This window comes from Asterias amurensis, chromosome 10, assembly GCF_032118995.1.
Source record: "Asterias amurensis chromosome 10, ASM3211899v1".
In the NCBI taxonomy this organism is placed as follows: Eukaryota; Metazoa; Echinodermata; class Asteroidea; order Forcipulatida; family Asteriidae; genus Asterias; species Asterias amurensis.
Genome location: NC_092657.1, coordinates 2,944,999 through 2,963,750, shown reverse-complemented (window position 1 = coordinate 2,963,750; position 18,752 = coordinate 2,944,999). Strand labels below are relative to the sequence as shown.

At 39.8% G+C, this 18,752-nt stretch overlaps 1 protein-coding gene across 3 annotated transcripts in view; it reads left to right on the top strand.

The window, feature by feature from the left end:
* LOC139942463 (uncharacterized) overlaps positions 1 to 16,404 on the top strand; it is an 83,924-nt gene extending 67,520 nt beyond the window's left edge. Inside the window, exons 7-14 of one of the 3 annotated variants that reach the window (XM_071939253.1) lie at positions 35 to 273; positions 7,444 to 7,629; positions 7,953 to 8,176; positions 8,877 to 9,027; positions 10,795 to 10,908; positions 11,528 to 11,685; positions 12,714 to 12,972; positions 14,486 to 16,404. In XM_071939253.1, the coding sequence (XP_071795354.1) occupies positions 35 to 273; positions 7,444 to 7,629; positions 7,953 to 8,176; positions 8,877 to 9,027; positions 10,795 to 10,908; positions 11,528 to 11,685; positions 12,714 to 12,972; positions 14,486 to 14,680 (1,526 nt within the window). In that variant the 3' untranslated portion in view covers positions 14,681 to 16,404. Of the gene's footprint in view, positions 1 to 34; positions 313 to 7,443; positions 7,630 to 7,952; positions 8,177 to 8,876; positions 9,028 to 10,794; positions 10,909 to 11,527; positions 11,686 to 12,713; positions 12,973 to 14,485 lie in introns of all 3 variants that reach the window. The other 2 variants (XM_071939252.1, XM_071939250.1) reach the window with 2 other exon arrangements.
* Positions 16,405 to 18,752: the final 2,348 nt, after the last annotated feature.

The following is an 18,752-nucleotide window of genomic DNA, read 5'->3' as shown; positions in this document are numbered from 1 at the left end:
TCAAAAGAGCATATTTCACCTCATCTTGTTATAGATAATGATGAAGACCATAAAGTTTCCCAGGATGCACTCATCATTGAAGACGACAGCAAGACGGAGGAAGCCTCCAACGATTCCCCAAGCAGCCAGCCTCTCGAAGACAGCCCCGAGGACCAGAACGAGACGGTCCACGAGTCACTACGGCGGGGAAAGAAGCAAGACAACGGGACGTCGCAGGGACTCCCCTCCCTTGAACGCAGCATATCGGTGCAGGACCAACGCCCCTCATCACTGGTAATTGGATTGGTTAAACCCCCCTCTGACGAGTGGAAGGTGGGTCATCCCGCATGCATAATTAATGAGAGGGTGGAAGACGAATTGTGAATTGCATTTGCATATTTTTGGTTTTGTGCATAATTAATGAAAGGGAGGAGACGAATTGTGAATAGCATAAAATTGCATAATTTTTGGTTTGCTACTTCTTTTATTTTGTTTTGGTTGAAAAAAAAAATTACCCTCCCTTGCCTCCAGTTTTTGCTAACTTTTTTCAAGTGATATATTAAACTTGTTTTGTTTTGCAATTATTTTGCAAAATACCTGAAGAAAAAAAGTTGCTGAAAAAAAAAGTTTTTGCAATCCTTTTTCAAGGGATATAATTTTTAAAAACTTGTTTTGTTTTGCGATTATGTTGTCCGATCTGATACCTGAAGAGAAAAGGGTGCAAATAATTTGTTTAATAAGATTCCAGACAAAAAATTGCAGTGTCAGAAAGAATATTTTGGTATTACTTATCAAAAGTATTTAAAGTGAGGACACAAAACTGTCATCAAACAACGGGTATAGAACAGCAAATTGAACACTTCAAAAATGTTTTTGTTTTCTTAAGTTTTTACAACTTTGCAACCCCCCCAAATTAACAGCCGCAGGAATGAGCTATTGTTTTTGTTTGTTTTCTTTTTTTTGTGGGGGGAGATTAAAAAAAATGTGCTGCCAAAATTCCCTCTGCCGTGAACACCCACCTTCCACTAGTCTTTTCTACCCATTTAAAAAGAATTCTGAAAAATATTCTACGTCTCCGTTTTTTGTGTGAAGCATTTTCGGGTAAGTTTGGCTTTCTAATGTTTCTAACCCCTGTGTTATTTGTGCTCAAGCTAAACAGAACAATCTCTTGCAGAAATACAGTGCTTTTGTTGAGCGTCTGAAAATCATGCTGCACTTCCTAAATTCTGAAACAAATTTTTGTGCTATGACAAAATTTGTTTACCATTAAGGCACTGGACCCGTTTGGTTATTACTCAAGATATAAATTAGCACAAAAACTTACCTGGTATTAAACGAGCAATGAAGAGCTGTTGATAGTATTTATACAAATTGTGAGAAACGGCTCCCTCTGGAGTATCATAATTATTTGGTTTTAAAGGGGTACATGTAACTTCTCACTAAAATATTTGAAGTTGAGAAATACGTTAGGCTTGAAGCCTTTCTCGATTATATGAAAGCACACAAATTTGTGCAACGATGGCGTTTTTCCCCCCATTATTTTCTTGCAATTTCTAAGACAACTTGAGTCAAAATCTTCACAGGTTTGTTATTATATGCACTTGTTGGGAAACACCAAGTGAAAAGACAGGTCTTTGACAATTACCAATAGTGTCCGGTGTCTCTAATCCTTTACAATGTTTACAACAAAACTAACATGCATGTGAAAAATCAATTTCTGAAGGTGGACCCGATTTTGTCACCAGGTTTATTTATGGAATAGAAACTTTTGTGCCTTTACATGTATGTTATCAACTTGAATTGTTGATAATGACTCTTCATTTAGAGCACTCATACGGTTATATGGTTTGCCCAATAGAGTTATATAAAAGAACTATACATTTTCTAAGTTGACAAAACAGGCATCGCACAGCGTGTGTTTGTGCGGCCATTTTGTAAGTTGACAAAACAGCAGGGCGTAGCGTTCAATAAACACAAACTCCAACGTGTGTTTCATATTCAACGCGCGTATTGTCTCAGACAATTACCAAACTTGTCCAGTGGCTATAAGCAAACCACCTCCTGTAAAAGAAGGACAGTCTAAATGTATGACCCTTTAACATTTTGTTCCTCGTTAATTTTTCTAAACTTACCCCCCACTGATTAGCACCAGGGAAAGGTTAACAACTTCCAATGTCAAAAGTTACTAGAAGAGAAACATTGTTTGTGGTCTCCTACATGCAGCATGTGCTTAAGCAGCTCACAATGTTTTATACTTTCAACAGCTCCACATTACTTGTTACCAAAGAAGGTTTTATGCTAATAATTATTTTGAGTAATTACCAATAGTGTCCACTGCCTTGAAGCCCCAAATTATATTTTATGCCAAACAATCTTGCCACCTGGGAAAGGCCTACACGTACCAGCCAAAATACCAATGTACTAATATGTGCACAGTTTCTGACTGGTTTCCTGCTTATTGATGCTAAGCACAAATATGTTCTGCTTAGCAGCTCTATGAAATTGTGCACTAGAGCGCAGAAGCTTAACCTTGTCCAAACATCTGTGTGCTTAAAATTTACATTTGTTAGGGATTAGAAATGAATGTAGAAAAAGAAAATGTAGAAAAAGAAACAAGAAAATCTGTTTCATGACAGCGGAGTAACAATTTTCTTTTTTGTGGATGGCCCATCAGGTTAAGCCTTCTCTAATGCAGGAAGTACTCTCTCAAATTGCTCTTTCCTCTATTGCAATTTCCGGCCTTCGGTTGTTATAGCTTGGCCTTCACTGTTTCTGGCGCAACTACTAAACACGTCTTGCAATCGTTGTAATATAAAACTGTGTTTCTGGGCCAGCACTTGAAGTGCAAATTTACTTCTGTGGACGTATTCGGTGTTGAACAAACGAGGAACGTTTGATTGGTTGTGGAGTTTGTGCTGTGATGGTGGATATGGGGCATGGTGGTTCCTGGTCCTCGGTCCCCCCCCCCCCCCCCCATTGTGTGTTTAGAATCTCAGGAATTCCTTGGAAGATTTTAGGGGGTTACTGTACAAGAGGAAAATACTGTAAACCCTGTAAGTGTTTTTTTTTTTTTTTTTTTTTTTTTTTTTGAAAGTGTCCAATGGCCTTAAAGGAACACGTTGCCTTGGATCGGACGAGTTGGTCAAAACAAAAGCGTTTTTAACCGTTTTTTATATAATGCATATGGTTGAAAAGATGTTTTAAAAGTAGCATACAATGATCCACACAAGTTTGCCTCGAAATTGCGTGGTTTTCCTTCTACTGTGCGAACTATCACCGTCGGCCATTTATGGGGGTCAAAATTTTGACCCCCATAAATGGCTGACGTGTTAGTCGACGAGGTAAAAGGAAAACCACGCAATTTCGAGGCATGTTTGTGTGGATCATTGTATTCTACTTTTACAACATCTTTCTACCCATATGCATTTTATAAAAAACGGTTACAAACGTTTTTCAAAGACCAACTCGACCGATCCAAGGCAACGTGTTCCTTTAAGCAGACTCTCAAGTTCTGGTGTTGTCAAGAGTATCATTGTTGCACAAAGTCTCCCCAATTACGAAGTATAAACATTGGCAGCTCAACAAAAACCATCCAGCCCAACAAAACCTCACTGTGTGTCCCCGTTTATTACCTCTGTCCATCATCTTCATGTCTTATCTTGACCATGCCAGTGCTTCCTTCCTCCTCAAGGGAAGCCCCCCTCTCCACCCCATCTCTCCTGGCCATCGTCTAACCCCTTCCTCATCTCTTCTTTGCGTTGACCATGAGTCGTCAAGGGAAATGCTTGATGAGGGAGACAGTTTTAAAGGAGCTCATGAATTAGATTAATGTACAGTAGCTGGGGAAATGCTTGTGACAGATTGTATATACGTCTGAACCACAGCAATGTCCTTGTGGCGTTGCTGCTATAAATACAGTCTAGTCTAACTGTAGGTTTACAGCACTTTTTGGTAACGATGGCGTATCGTTTGTAAAGACCACGACAAACTAGCTCCTTACAACATTGTCGCTAGAAATACAGTCTAGTCTTACTGGAGGTTTACAGCACTTTTTGGTAACGATGGCGTATCGTTTGTAAAGACCACGGCAAACTAGCTCCTTACAACATTGTCGCTATAAGTACAGTCTAGTCTAACTGTAGGTTTACGGCACATTTTTGTAACGATGGCGTATCGTTTGTAAAGACCACGGCAAACTAGCTCCTTACAACATTGTCGCTAGAAATACAGTCTAGTCTTACTGGAGGTTTACGGCACATTTTTGTAACGATGGCATATCGTTTGTAAAGACCACGCAAACTAGCTCCTTACAACTTTGTCGCTAGAAATACAGTCTAGTCTTACTGGAGGTTTGCGGAACATTTTTTGTTACACACCTAGGTGTGTTAACAGGAAAATGAAAGGACTTTGACAGTATTGTGTTGGATTGACCCCTTAGCGCCAATTTAAGCAGCTTGGGGTTGTATGCTCGCCAGGACCAAATTTCAAAGAGCTGCTTAAGCACAAAATTTTGCTTTAAACAAAAAAATCCTTGCTTAGTAAAATCAGATTATCGGCCAAGACTCCACTCAATTGTTATGCTACTAAGTGAACAACAGCTAAATACCAGTCATAATCAATGTATATGGCATAACATTTTGGCCAGTAACATGTGTAAAATAAGCGAGCTGTTTTCAGGCTTAAGCAAAAATTTTGCTTAAGCAGCTCTATGAAATTGGCCCCAGGGAGTTGAGGAAGTTGAGAAAAGAATGGTCTGAGTGAAAGAGTCGGCATATGGAACAATTGTGATGTTCAGGGGAAGAGCTTTTCTCTGGGCCCAATTTCATGGAGCTGCTTAAGGATTAAAAAGTAGCTAAGCACTACAAAATTCTGCTTACCAGAAAAAGGTTACCATAGAAACCATGTCACATGTACAACCTGTGACTGGTATTCTGCATATTTTTGCTTTTTAGCAGAACATTATTAAGCAAAATTTGGTGCTGAAGAATCTATGTTCTGGGATCCTTGACGAGTGAGTTTAAAAACTCGGATAAGTGTTTTGAATTGATTGGTCATTCCGCATGCAGCTATTTGATCATTTAGCAAGAGGAAACTGCCGATTAACGGTAGCAGGGTCGGCTTTGTAAGTTCAGCATTGACTGAACTCATGATGTGATTACATGCTCAGGTTCTTATCTGGTGTGCTGTGAGGTTGCGACGTCGGTCAGGTTTTGCCGGTAAGGATGGGTATATACGTATATCCGTGGCAGGGTGTATCTGGGCATAGTTCCTTTCCCTCTTGCAAACTATCGAGGGATAGACTTAAAGCTAACTGCTGATGTGTCGGCTTGCCTTCTTGGGGTGGATTATATGTGCTTTACTCATGGCTTTGAGTTCTGAATCTGGAGTACGCTAACTTTTTGTAGAGAAGACAACAAAGAAATTTCAGTTTTAGACTGGGCTTTCCCTCCGTAAACAGTATTATTGGAAACTGCTGCGTTTCGTCTTGCTTGCTGGGGGAGGATTATATGTGCTAAAGTCACAGCTGTGTGTTCTGAATCTGAATCTGTTGTAAAGTCGGCAAAGCATCATAAATGGAAACATCGCATCAACTTTTTGTGGAGAAGACAATGAAGAAATTTCAGTTTTAGACGGGGCAGAGTTACTTTCGCTCTGCAAACAGTATTGTTGGATAGACTCAAAGCTAACTGCTGCTGTGTCGTTTTGCCTGCTTGGCGAAGGATGCTATGTGCTTTACTCACAGCTTTGGAGTTCTGAATCTGAAAAGCATTAGTTGGAGACATCACACCAACTTTTTGTTGAGAAGGCAAAGAAGAAATTTCAGTTTTAGACTGGGCTTTCGCTCTGCAAGCATTAATCGTTGGATAGACTCTAACTTCTGTTGTGCATCTTGCCTATATGGTGGTGGATTCTATGTGCTTAACTGACAGCTGTGTGTTCTGAATCTGAATCTATATTGTAAAGTCGGGAAATTAATAAATAATAATAAAAAGACTTGTGATGCGCACATATCCACCCTGCTGGGTGTTTAAGGTGCAGAAAGCATCCTAACTGGAATTATCTCACCGGAGAAGAAAAGTTTTGGTCTGCTTCTCTGCTTGGACTGTTGAGTCTCTATGACTGACGTCACACTCTGACTGGCTTGGCTGGACCATGTGGTTACATGTATATGTGGTTTTAATCTGGGCGAGTGTCACTGGTAACTCGTTGGCACATTCCCGACTTCTTTTGAGTTTCCCAGCTTGACCACACCTTGGATACTAGCCTGATGTTCAACTTCTCGTTAAGAAAGGAGTGTGGGTCTGCCACACTCATCTCCTGTCTTTACTCACCGACCCGTCTTGGATCTCATTTGGATAATTCTGTGGCCCAACTCAAGAACTCTCAATTGCTAGTTTGGACACTCGATCTCTCTAACTCAGGATAACTCGGTGTCACTCACACCAAGGCGACTCAATATCACCCATGCCAAGTTTTGGTAGGACCACCTTTCACATCTTGTCTTCTGATATGCAACTACTTGCTGAGTCTGACGAGTTTATCAAACATTACTCTCTTACTCATGTGACTCTTCGAAGTTCTTTGACTCCAAGTGTTTTGTGCAGGTGGTGGTCAGTCTGTACTCGTCAACCTTGTGGATCTTGTGGATCACATTACTAAGCTGCTCGGCCCAGTTAATCCATCACTGTCTAGAAATAGAGAACTTTGATACGGCCTTGTTTCAGCCTGTGGATTGGGTACCGCACCAAAACCAAGATGGCTGCAGAGTGAAAGAGATAACAGGACTCCATGGATTAAAGACATTGGCCTAGTCTGGTGCCCTTCCCTAATCACTTAAAAGATTTGAGGAGAAAGGTGTTTTCTTTTCCTTCTCTCTTTGAACTATTTGCCACCATGGTTCAGCAGAGAATCTGTACGTGTGTGTTGGGAGAGATCTATGTTGGTGTTCATATGGTATAGTTGATAGTTCTATTGGTATTATCTACAACAAATCCACCACAAATGCACAGGTTTTTTTCAGTATTATTTGTTTTTGTTTGTTATCCACCTCAGGGAAGACAAAAACAAACAAATTAATCAGCGCACTGCATCGGGCCCGCTGAGGTGCGGCAAAGTGCGGCCACACCTTTAACATTTTAATCAGTGCGCTGCGTCGGGCTGTGCAATATCGCAGAGTCCAGGCTGCGGCCCACTGAGGTGCGGCAAAGTGCGGCCACTGTAACAGGCTGATTTGCAAATTCATCAGGATCAAAGGGGCTGTTACAGATGAACGCATTTGTAAAGAGGTCTCGGCTCCTTTAAAATCATTTACTCTTATATTGTTGATCTTTGAAGGTTTTTCTTTTGTGTAAAAAGAAAAAGATTTTGCTTTTAAATGTTAACAATTTTCCTTTTTATTTCTATTAAAACAAAGTAGAAATAACTGAAATATTCACAAATTTATTATTTTTTACTCTTACCCAGCAAAAGCATGGAACGGTCCCCGGAGCCATCAAGCCGAGCCCCTCCCTCATTACAATGGGGCGATCCAAGAAGCCGTCGTCGTCTGAGAGTGATCTTGAGAACTACGCGGCGGAGAACGTCAACCGACACAAGAAGGGCATCTTCAGGAAAAAGGTTCCACTGTCACAGATGCTGTCCTTCACGAAGGTACTTATTAAAACTTATTTTTACATATTTATTTTTAATGAGATATTACCCATCGGCCAAGTGACCTGGGGTGGATTTCACAAAGAGTCAGGACTAGTCTTATCTCGAGTTATTGTAGGCAGAGTTTCTTGTCCTAACTTAGGACTAGCTATACGTTTTTGATATCTCTTAGGACTAGTCGTAAGTTAGGACTAGTCCTAACTCTTTGTGAAATCGACCCCAGGGGTTATAATGTTGGAAGTGCTGTGAAAAGCGCTATATAAAACTTATTATTATTATTTGTATTATTATTGTCATTTTATTGAATTTTGTCTTGCTTCTAGGACCTGATCAGAAAGCCGATGCTTCTCACGCGGGACAAGATCGTTAAGAAGGAAGCCATAGAAGTCTTCAAGCTGATCCAGTGCTACATGGGCGATCGGATCATCAAGAACCTGACCACTGAGTCGGTATCCCTTGACCTGGTCCGGAGGGGCTGGACGGTGGAAGGGGTCAGGGATGAGATGTACATACAGATATGCCGGCAGACCACTGCTAATTATTATGAGTAAGTCAAAGCACCTTCTTTACCTTTTGGTGAAATGGACTGATCCGTTGACCCCTTTTGTTTTTGCCAAAAGCGTATGTAGTTGACTGTACTCATACCCCAAACCTCGCTCTCAGTGGTGTACGATCTCGCCGTGCTGATCCAATAGCGGGAGCAGTTCCCCAAGCGGCAACTGAAGCTGTAGCTACCAATTTAAACATCGGAAAATATGTTGTGGAGGAAAAACTGATCTTTCGGATGCTACAGTGTGACTGGCCCTTTAGACTCCACTGATAAGACATTACCAGCTACCTTTTTGATATAACCTTGCTCTGGGCCTCTAGATTTGTGTTGGGAAAAGAAAAGAAAAACAAGATGGAAAATATATCTTTTATAAATTTGTGTATGTATGTATGAAGTTTGCCTTTTGCCTGCTTGTTGATATTTATTTTTTGATTGCATGCTGTTATCAAATTTTGCCTAATTTTTATTTTCTTATAAAATTGTTTGGGGTGTTTGTGTATAGATTTTGCCTGTTTATTGTTAATTCCATTTTTCCTAACTCTGTACAAACTTTGTAAATTTGAATGTTGTCGACTCTTTGGTTGTTTTATATTCAGATTAAATAAACCATTATAATAATATATGAACCTTGAACGCTGAAAAAAATATTTTAAAAAATGACGTGAACCTTATGGCATTTCCTTTTTTATCCTTACAGTGATAGTCTACGTCACGGTTGGGAGCTGATGGCCATCTTTCTAAACTTCTTCCCTCCCTCCATCCGTTTCTTCTCCTACCTAGAGGGCTACATCTACAAACACCTCAACGGTGACTTTGATACCAGACAGGTAAACAGATACCAATGCACTGTGAGTTTATAGTCAGGCCTAACACCAATATTAGGTTTTCCGGTTACTCAACTTACCCTAATTAATAATAATAATAATAATAATAATAACAATAACAATTGTATTTATAACGCGCCTTTTCCAGAAGGATACAAATCGCCAGGTATATTGACTGCAAGGTGAGTGGGACGAAGTTTGAATTGTGACCTCATCCTTAGCACCATGTAGAGGTTTACAAGGTGATGTGGCGCAACATGCTATGGTGGTTCTATGTGGGAAAAAGCCTTGTCCCCGTTACCTGGCCAAGCGAGTTCAAGGAACATGAAGTGTATTGTTGATAATTGTATGATTGTAAGATAAGATTTTTTTTCTTCGGCTTAACAGATACCCATGCACTGTGAGTCTATAGTCAGGCCTAACACACAAAAAAATATGTTACCGGTTAGAAAAATAATAATGATAATGATAATAATAAAGGGTTCTTAGTTAAATAGACCGTATCGAATATGACATTACCATTCATCAACAAAAAAGGACAATAGAGTCCACGGTTCGGAAATTTGGTGCACAGTTGGAAACTGTGTACAAAACAAATGGAGCTGTTGCAAAAAAGTATAGACAAAAGAGGGACATACATGGATGAGGTACACGTTAGAAGGCACATACAAGCTTGTGTGCGTGCGTGTGCCATAAAAAATCAAATCGGGAGTGCTGCGTGCTTCATTGATGTGCGCGTTTAGACGCGCACACGGCCTACCCTACAATATGGTCACTTTCCTAGCAACAAAGGGGTTATTCCATATGGTCTAATATAAGTTATCACACAAGCTAGAGTGGATTACGGAAAAATATAGCGCTTCTGGGCCCCATATCCAATGAGGCCGAAAGCCGAGTTGGATATGGGACGCAGACGCGCTATATTTTTTGTATTTCCATGAGTGCGCGTGTGATAACGTATTTATCTTCAAGCAAACTTGGCGCGTAACCATAGAATACACAAGATGCAGGTAGTGATATTAGCCGTGCAATTAGGTTTTTATCACCACTCCATTCTGCGAATCTGATTGGAGGATTACCACGTACTTGAAGATAAAGCACTTTGTCACACCCCTATCATTGTCCACAAAGCACAAAGACTCCCCACTACACTTCAGAACTACTTCAAATTTGTACTTCGTCCAGGAATCTTAGAACCTGCACCATAGTTCTCCTCAATGAACCCAAGTCTCGACACTCCTAGGGTGACAGGTCTTTTTCTGCAGCTGCGCCACGCATCTGGAACTCTCCACCACTTAATCTTAGATCTTGTCTTTGTACCGCAAAATTCAAATCTCTTCTCAAAACTTATCTTATGTCACATGTTTTCATGGACTAATTTTGTTTTGTCTGTTTTCTTTATTTTTGTTTATGGTTTACTGCGCCTTGAACACCCTGCAAGGTGGATATGTGCACACTATTTTTCTTTATTGTTATTATTATTATTGTTGTCATTTATTTGGCTTTAAAAGGACAAAAAGGGGGAGGAAAACCCCAGTCTTTACCTGTTTTTCGTCTCTACCTGACTTCATGGGTTTTCTCTGGAATAATTCTCTGGGGTTTTCCTCCAACTTGTAAAACTGAAACTTCCTTTTTCGTCTCCTCTTCATAGGGTTCTTGGCTAGTTAGTATGTTGATTAAGTTTTGCTTTTCTTGAAATCCTCACCTGAATTAATCTATGGAATGTAATGAAATTGAACGCTGCCAAGACATGCCGACTATGCTTATAATGTTTCCCTGTTTCTGTTTTAGGTCCCGGTGAGGCAATACGCCGATCATTGCTACAAGAAACTGGAGAGAATTGCCCAGACAGGAGCCAGGAAGGGTGTCAAGAAAATCACCCTGGAAGAAATCAATCTTGCCAAAGTAAGTCTGTCTCCAGCTCTCCTTCTTTCTATTTGACTACTGTTTTAATATTCCACATTTTCAAAGATTTTTGTAAAATTGTCAATTCAATGTAATTTTGCCTTAAACATTGAAATTTAATATCTTATTTATCGATGTGAATAACAAAAGATTTAAAGACACTGGACACCTTTGGTAATTGTCAAAGACCAGTCTTCTCACTTGGTGTATCTCAACACATGCACAAAATAACAAACCTGTGAAAATTTGAACTCAATTGGTCGTCGAAGTTGCGAGAGAATAATGGAAGAAAAAACATCCTTGTCGCACAAGTTGTGTGCTTTCAGATGCTTGATTTCGAGACCTCAGAATCTAATTCTGAAGTCTCGAAATCAAATTCAAATATTTTAGTGAGAAATTGCTTCTTTCTCAAAAACTACGTGTACGCTACTTCAGAGGGAGCCATTTCTCGCAATGTTTTATTCTATCAACAGCTCTCCATTGATCGTTACCAAGGAAGTTTTTATGATATTAATTATTTTGAGTGATTTTGGTTTTACCCATATACCATGTAAACACTGCTGATGTACTGTACACTTTCCAGATTTCTAATTAAACCTCATTTCTCTATATCAATCAGGACTCAGTCTTTCATCCGTCCCTCTTCGGTAACACACTAGACGACGTGATGGAGCTGCAGAGAGAGAGGTTCCCGGATCGGAAGCTTCCCTGGATCGCCGTCGTACTCGCTGAGGAGGTCTTGAGACTAGAAGGGGAGAAGGTGGAGGGAATATTCAGGTGAGAGCGCCCTCTTGTGTTGAATGTTTCTCTGAACCATGGAGCACTTCATCATAGGTCAAGCTCGCGCGAGGACCAGTGGTTAACTGGTTGTTGTTTAGTGTCATGTAGGGTATGCTCACAGAAGTGCAAATGACCCTAGTCATTTCTCCTCAAAGCGACCTGCGGCTCAATGTATTTTGTCATATTTCTAATAACTGGTTCACACTGCACTGTACAATGAAAACTGCTATTGATAGCCAGCGATGCAACCATGCCCAGTGGGCTAGTTCCAAATAGTTGACTAGCGTAGTCCAACTATCGTCGACTACACAGATGGGTCAACGCAATCGATCAATGGGTGCGTTCGTTTAGCTTCCCTGGGTCTTCCCCGCGGTGCTCACTCGGTTGAGCCCCTGACAAGAGCTTAACGAACAACCACTCACCGCTCTTGTAGTGACGTCGTTTACCTGGGGCCAGCCCCCAAGTGACCCACTCCACAAGCAGGGCACTAGGGGCTGACCTGGGTGAGCCCCTGGAATGACGTCAAAAGCTATTCGAACGCACCGGGGATGACCCAGAGAAGCTAAACGAACGCACCCTATAACTATGGTCAACGATAGTTCTTGCCCAAACTTGGCCATGTTTTGCCCACCTGTTGGACAAAGCCTTCCTGATAACATTTCTATTTGCATATTTCTCTAGCCACTATGGTCCATGTAGCCATGCCCATGTGCTGTTATGTCATCTTTTCATCTTCTCTTTTGCCATCTTTTTGTATATTGTATATTTCCATAGTATAACCTATTGTTTAATTCTATAATTACTTGTCATTTTTTGCTTGAAATTTTAAACTAATTTTTATACCTTGATGTTTTTTCTGTCTATCTATTTAGGGATTTTGTTTTTAAATATTTCTCTGTATTACATGTAAGTGCCATGGAGCATAGCTTTCGATGGATTTGGCGCTATATACATTTTTACCATTATTATTTTTTATTATTATTCTCTCTTTCAATATTTCAATATTTTGTCCGTCTTCTTTGCAGAGTCCCTGGTGACATCGATGAGGTGAACGCCCTCAAGGTGAAATGCGACCAGTGGGTGATGCCGCAGTGCAACGACGCCAACATCCCGGCCTCTCTCTTAAAGCTGTGGTACCGTGACCTCTACGACCCGCTCATCCCCATGGAGTTCTACGAACGCTGTGTGCGCAACTGCAACGACTCGGACGCGGCGCTACAGATTGTGGAGGAGTTGCCTGATCTCAACCGCCTCGTGCTGTGTCACTTCATCAAGTTCTTGCAGGTGAGTTGTTGATGCTGCTGCTGCTGCTACTGCAGCTGGGGCTAGCTGCTGCAGCTACTTCCAACTGCTGCAGTCTGCTGTAGTCTGCTGCAGTCTGCTGCAATTGCTTATTTTTGCTGCAGCCTGCTGTAACATGGTGCAGCTGCTGCTAACTGTTGCTTACTGCTGCAGCTGTTGCTAACTGCTGCAGTAGGCTGAGCCTACTGACATTGTCAGGGCATTTGGGTTGGCTCCGTGGTTCTTTCCCTGCGCTTCACCTCTGTGAACCCTTGTTTGAATCCCATCTCAGACCAGATACTTGACTTGATACTTGTTGGTAAAAGCTAAACTGGGATGACTGGAGCCTTGGATTGAGTTTTTTGAGTGAATTCATTGCTTACCGCGGAATTCTGTGCTTACTGCCCATAGAACTATGTGCTTTAAATATGGAGGGTGCTTTAAGTGCAGAATTCTGTGGTGAGCAGAGCCATGAAATTTGACCCTGATTGCGTTTTTTTTCTTCCTTTCCTATTTGGAGTGACTTCTCACTTGTCTAAGAAAGAAACAGTCCATATTGTGTCTACTATAAATCTGTAGGTTTTACTATTTGTCTTTCTCAAATGCCCCTGATTGTTAACTGCTTTTGTATCTTGATAATTATTGTTGTACATTTCCAGGTTTTACTCTTTCATTCTATATTTTACTCTGTTATATTTTGCTGTTTTGTTCCCCCTTGTTAGGGGTGAGGGTCTGTCATTGAAAATTTGTTTGTGAAATTTTATGCTGCACCTATACATATTACTTGGCACATTGTGTATATTTTTGCAGGCTTCATTGTATTGTTTTATTTGGTATTTTTTTATTGAATTTTTATTGTAATATGTGCCCTCGAACATCCACGGATTTAGAGGGCACACTAAAACAGGTTGGTTTTAAAGATTTGTTGAGCCTAAGTTTAAATTTAATGTACATGTAGCTCTCCTGTATTGCGATTATTTTTGTAGAATTTTTCATGTGATATTTCATTACTTTCCTTAGATGAGGTCAGTTTGTTTATTTTCACTGATAGTAAATCGCCTTGGGTTTCAATTTGAAGGATTTTGCGCATTATATAGTTATTTTGGAGTCGCGGTTAGAGTTCAAATCAGCGTTAGGGTTTTGGGCATAGTAAGAGTTAAACTGAGAGTAGGTGTTAGGTTAAGGGTGGTAGTCTATACCATAAACTCAGAATTAGGTTCAGGGTTTGGGATGTATAATCATAAAACATAAGATTAAGAGCTTTGCGTTCACTCAAAGATTTTCTAATGCCTAGTTTATTATTCCTCTTCTTAGCTCCTTCGCAGATCTTAGGACAAACACCTATGATGCCTAGTTATTGTTCTTTATCTTCTGCATTAGGTTAAGGGCGATTGCCTAGGCCTACTACCTCAAATTAATGTTCAGGGTTTGGGTTGTTTAATTATCAAATATAAATGGAAGAGCACCAAAGGACAAACACCTAATATCTAGTTATTGTTCTTCCTTTTCTTTGCAGATCTTCAGCCAGGTAGTGAACGTCTCCAAGACCAAGATGGACATCAATAACTTAGCGATGGTCATGGCACCTAACTGTCTACGTTGTGCCTCTGATAACCCACAAATTATCTTTGAAAATACCCGCAAAGAAATGTCCTTCATCCGGTTGCTTATACAAGACTTGGATACGACTTTCTTGGCTGGAATTAAATAAAAGAGCATTTGGGAATTTTTTTTTTTTTTTTTTGGGTGTGTGTGTGTGTGTGCTTCTCTGGTGGTTGGAACGAGCAACACTTTAGTGATGAAATCGTGTTTTGGGGAGATGGGATGGATCGGGTCTTGTAACAGTGCTAATGATGCCGTGAACTTTGGTAGGGTTAAGGTTCAAGTGTACTGTGCATGTGCTCAACATGTGCTCAACATGTGATATGCATGTGCTTAACATGCGATGGACATGTGTTCAACATGTAACATGGTTGTCATGCTTAAACCTAATGACACACGTGTGATCAACATGTGATGGGCATGTGCTCAACATGTACTGAGTGCTCTTAAGAAACTTGCACGAGGTTATCATGATAGAACCATGCGACATGCATGTGATCAACATGTGATGTGCATGTGATCCACATGTGATGTGCATGTGCTCAGCATGCATTGTGCATTTGCTCAACATGCATTAAGTATGTTCTCAACATGCAACAGGCATGTGCTCAATCAAGGTTATCATACTAAAACCATATGACACACATGTGATGAACATGTGATGAACATGTGATTAACATGTGATGTTCATTTGCTCAACATGGAATAGACATGTGGTAAATATTCAAGGGGCTCAATGTTATGCTAGAACCATGTGACAAATAATGACGGTCATTTGACATAACTAATCAGCATATGACAAACATGTAGTTAACATGTGACATGCTTAAATTCTACATGATGTAATGGTGTATGTAAAGGTGTATAAAATATTCAATTGATCACCCCTACCATGTAAATTTAATGGAGTATTCCAGAGTTCAAAGTGCAGAGGTCAACGTACTTGACCTGTTCATAAATCTACAAACTTGTCTTCAGCCATCTGCTCAAATTCATCTCGCACAAAATTGTTTGAAAATAGTTTCCTGAATTGAGTACTCTGCATCCGAACGTCTGATCCCTGAAACCAAACCATAAAACCGCAATCAGAAAACCAGGGCTTTATGAGCACCAGTCTTTTTTGAGATTTGAGCCTCATTCTGGATTTCACTGAGTCGCGCTTGAATAATCTAAGATGGCCGCTGCGTTGACTCCAACCCTTTTGTCTGAAGTGCTTTATGACGGATTGATAAACCTTGATGAATCAAAATAAGCGAAGCAACGAAATGATGTTCTGATGTTGATTTGATTGAAATTCATCTGAAGGCCTACAGATATGTGAGCCCAATTTTCATGGAGTTGTTTGAGCAGAGAATGATGCTTAATAATACTCTGCTAAGCAAAAACAAGCAAGATACCAGTCACATATTGTACATGTGACATGGTGTTTTAGCTGGTTACCTTATTCTGGTAAGCATAAACACGTTTTAAGCTTAAGTGAATAACATGCTTTATTAATGGGTTCTAACCAGGGCCCAATATTCGTAAAGCCAGTAAGCATAAAAACTTGCTAAGCACAACAAACTTTTGCCTTGCAAAAATAAGTGACAAGCCAGAATACCATACATTTACCATTGCTGCTACTGGTCCCCTGGTCATTTCTTGCTTAGCCAAGAAATTTGCTAGTATTTTCTGCTGAAATTGGGCTTAGCAAAGAAATCTGCTCAGCAGAACTTTCTGCTTAGCAGCTTTTTGAAATTGGGGTCTGTGAGAACCGCACTGGAGACTTGTAAAGTCTTTGGAGAAACGGAAATGGGGGGGGGGGGTAAATTATTACAGACAATTCTGTAGAGGCTTACAGTACATGTAGCAACAACTCGTAAGGTATGGGATGGGAGGGGGAGGGGTGTGGGGATGGGGGTCTCTTGAAAAAAATTATTGCCTGTCTTTGATTCTTACCAAAATATTTATACTTAGTATTTTATATATATGGACCTTATAACCTAATCCTGTGTATAAAGAAAAAAATACCAACCTACCATTTACAAAAAAAATTGTTATAAATAGGTCGAGTTATTCTTAAAAATGTGAGTTGTACATGTACATCTGTAGAGATTTGCTAGGTTCTTGTCTAAACTGGGTAGGTTACCATAAACTAGCTAGTTAAGCATGACTTGTGGATTACATTAAACTGGTTTAAAGTGGTTAGGGTCAAGGGGCAGCTAGTTACATGTACATACGAGTTAAGATTGACCTTAAATGCAAATCATCCATAGTTGCTAAGTAAAGTGTGATGTGGCGATACAAATCACTATGGTAATATTGACAACTCATTTTAAGTTGAATCTTAATGCTTTATGAAAGCCAGTCCTGAAGTTGCATTGGCAAAACCATTAATCAGTTAATTTTAAGTCGGATTCCCTTCTCATGCAATGGATGTTGTAGTTCTTTATTTTGTTTAAGGAATTGGCATCAGACTAATTTTTTTCTGCCAGCCTCCGTATGAGTTGCACTTGTTTAGGTGGAGTGAAAACAAAATGGCAGAGTTGTGCTCCGGCATGCAACTTTTACCAGCTGAAGTACCATGTCATATGTATTACCTGTGACTGGTATCCTGTTCATTTTTGTTACGCACAAAAAGCGTTCCGCAACATTTTTCTGCTTTAGAAGCTCTGGGGAATTGGGACCCAGGCACCAAGATTACAAAATGTCTGTCATTTCCTTTCATGGTATCTACATCACAATTTCAGTCCTCGTATTGCTCCAGTTCTGCGCCAGACAAGAGCGCCCTCGCTCATTTCTAGCTGTCCCCTGATTCGTGACTTACCAAATACGTGTGTGCTCCACTTTTGCTTTTTTTTTATATTGTGTATATTTAATAAGGGTATTTATTGTTTGCCTCTTCAGTTCTTGCGCATTTATATTCCAGCACTGGTTATAAAAGGCTAATTATTGTTGTGAGGGGGAAGTGGAACCGGATCGAACTGGTACAAACCAGTTAGAGCCGGTTTCAACGTATAATAATGAGATGTGAATGTAAATAAAGTTTATATGGGTTAATAATTAAACTTGATTTTTGTTTTATAGTTGGTTAAATCACTTAAACAATGTGTTAACAGGGTTAGACAACTGTTTAAGTTGACCTAAACTGGTTAAGTTCCAAGTTCTAACTAAACTGGTTTAGTTCTTACTAAACTGGTTTTTCAAGTACAAGCATTTGGGTCTTACATGTATCTGTTAACAAAAGAGTAAAGACTCCTTAAGAACTAGCTTTACCTAAGACAAGTTATAGATCTGGCTTAAATTTCATGGCTCTGCTTACCAAAAGCAACGTCAATAAACAAAATCGGCCTTACTGCAAAAACAAAATTTCAATTTTGACTTGACATTTAATACAGTAGTGCTAACAAGTTCCCTTTGCCACTGATAAATAAGTTAGGCTACTAAAAGAAAAAAAGTTGATCTGAAATCAATAGATATTTGGTTCTGAGAATCGATTAATACATGAATCTTTACTCGGATTTCTGCAGGTAGGTGTCAGTTTGCGTACGCTGCGGCCAGAGATGCGTTTGGTACCGGCTGTCACCTCGCTGAAGGTGGATGGATTCAACGTTTTTGTGAAAATACCGTGACAGTTTTTCTCTGTTTACTCAAGAAGTAAACACTGTATTCAGCTGACACTTTCACATGTGACTTTTGTTATAGCTTTTTTGATATTTTTAACAATAGATCAGCATTACGTGGACAAAAACCAATCTATGAACCTACCTTTATACGCAAAATGTTGTTCATATTTTTCTGGAAAAGGTTGCCCAAAACATGAAGGAGGTACATTACTACGTATTTACACCTCGAGTGCAACTGGCAATTTAGTCATGAACAAAACACAATGGAGTAATTTTCAAAGGTGGACACATTTGGTAACTTCTCAAAATAATTGTCGGTATAAAAACTGACTTGGTAACGAGCAATGGGGAGCTGATGATAGTATAAACATTGTAAGAAACAACTCCCTCTGAAGTAACATAGTTTTTGAGATATTAAAATACTTCAGCCTTTTTTAGGCATCAGAAAGCACACAAATTCATGCAACAAGGGCGTTTTTCTTTCATTATTCTCTTTGATGCCCAATTGAGCTCAAATTTTCACAGGTTTTATATTTTATGCATATATGTTGGGATACACCAGATGAGAAGACTGGT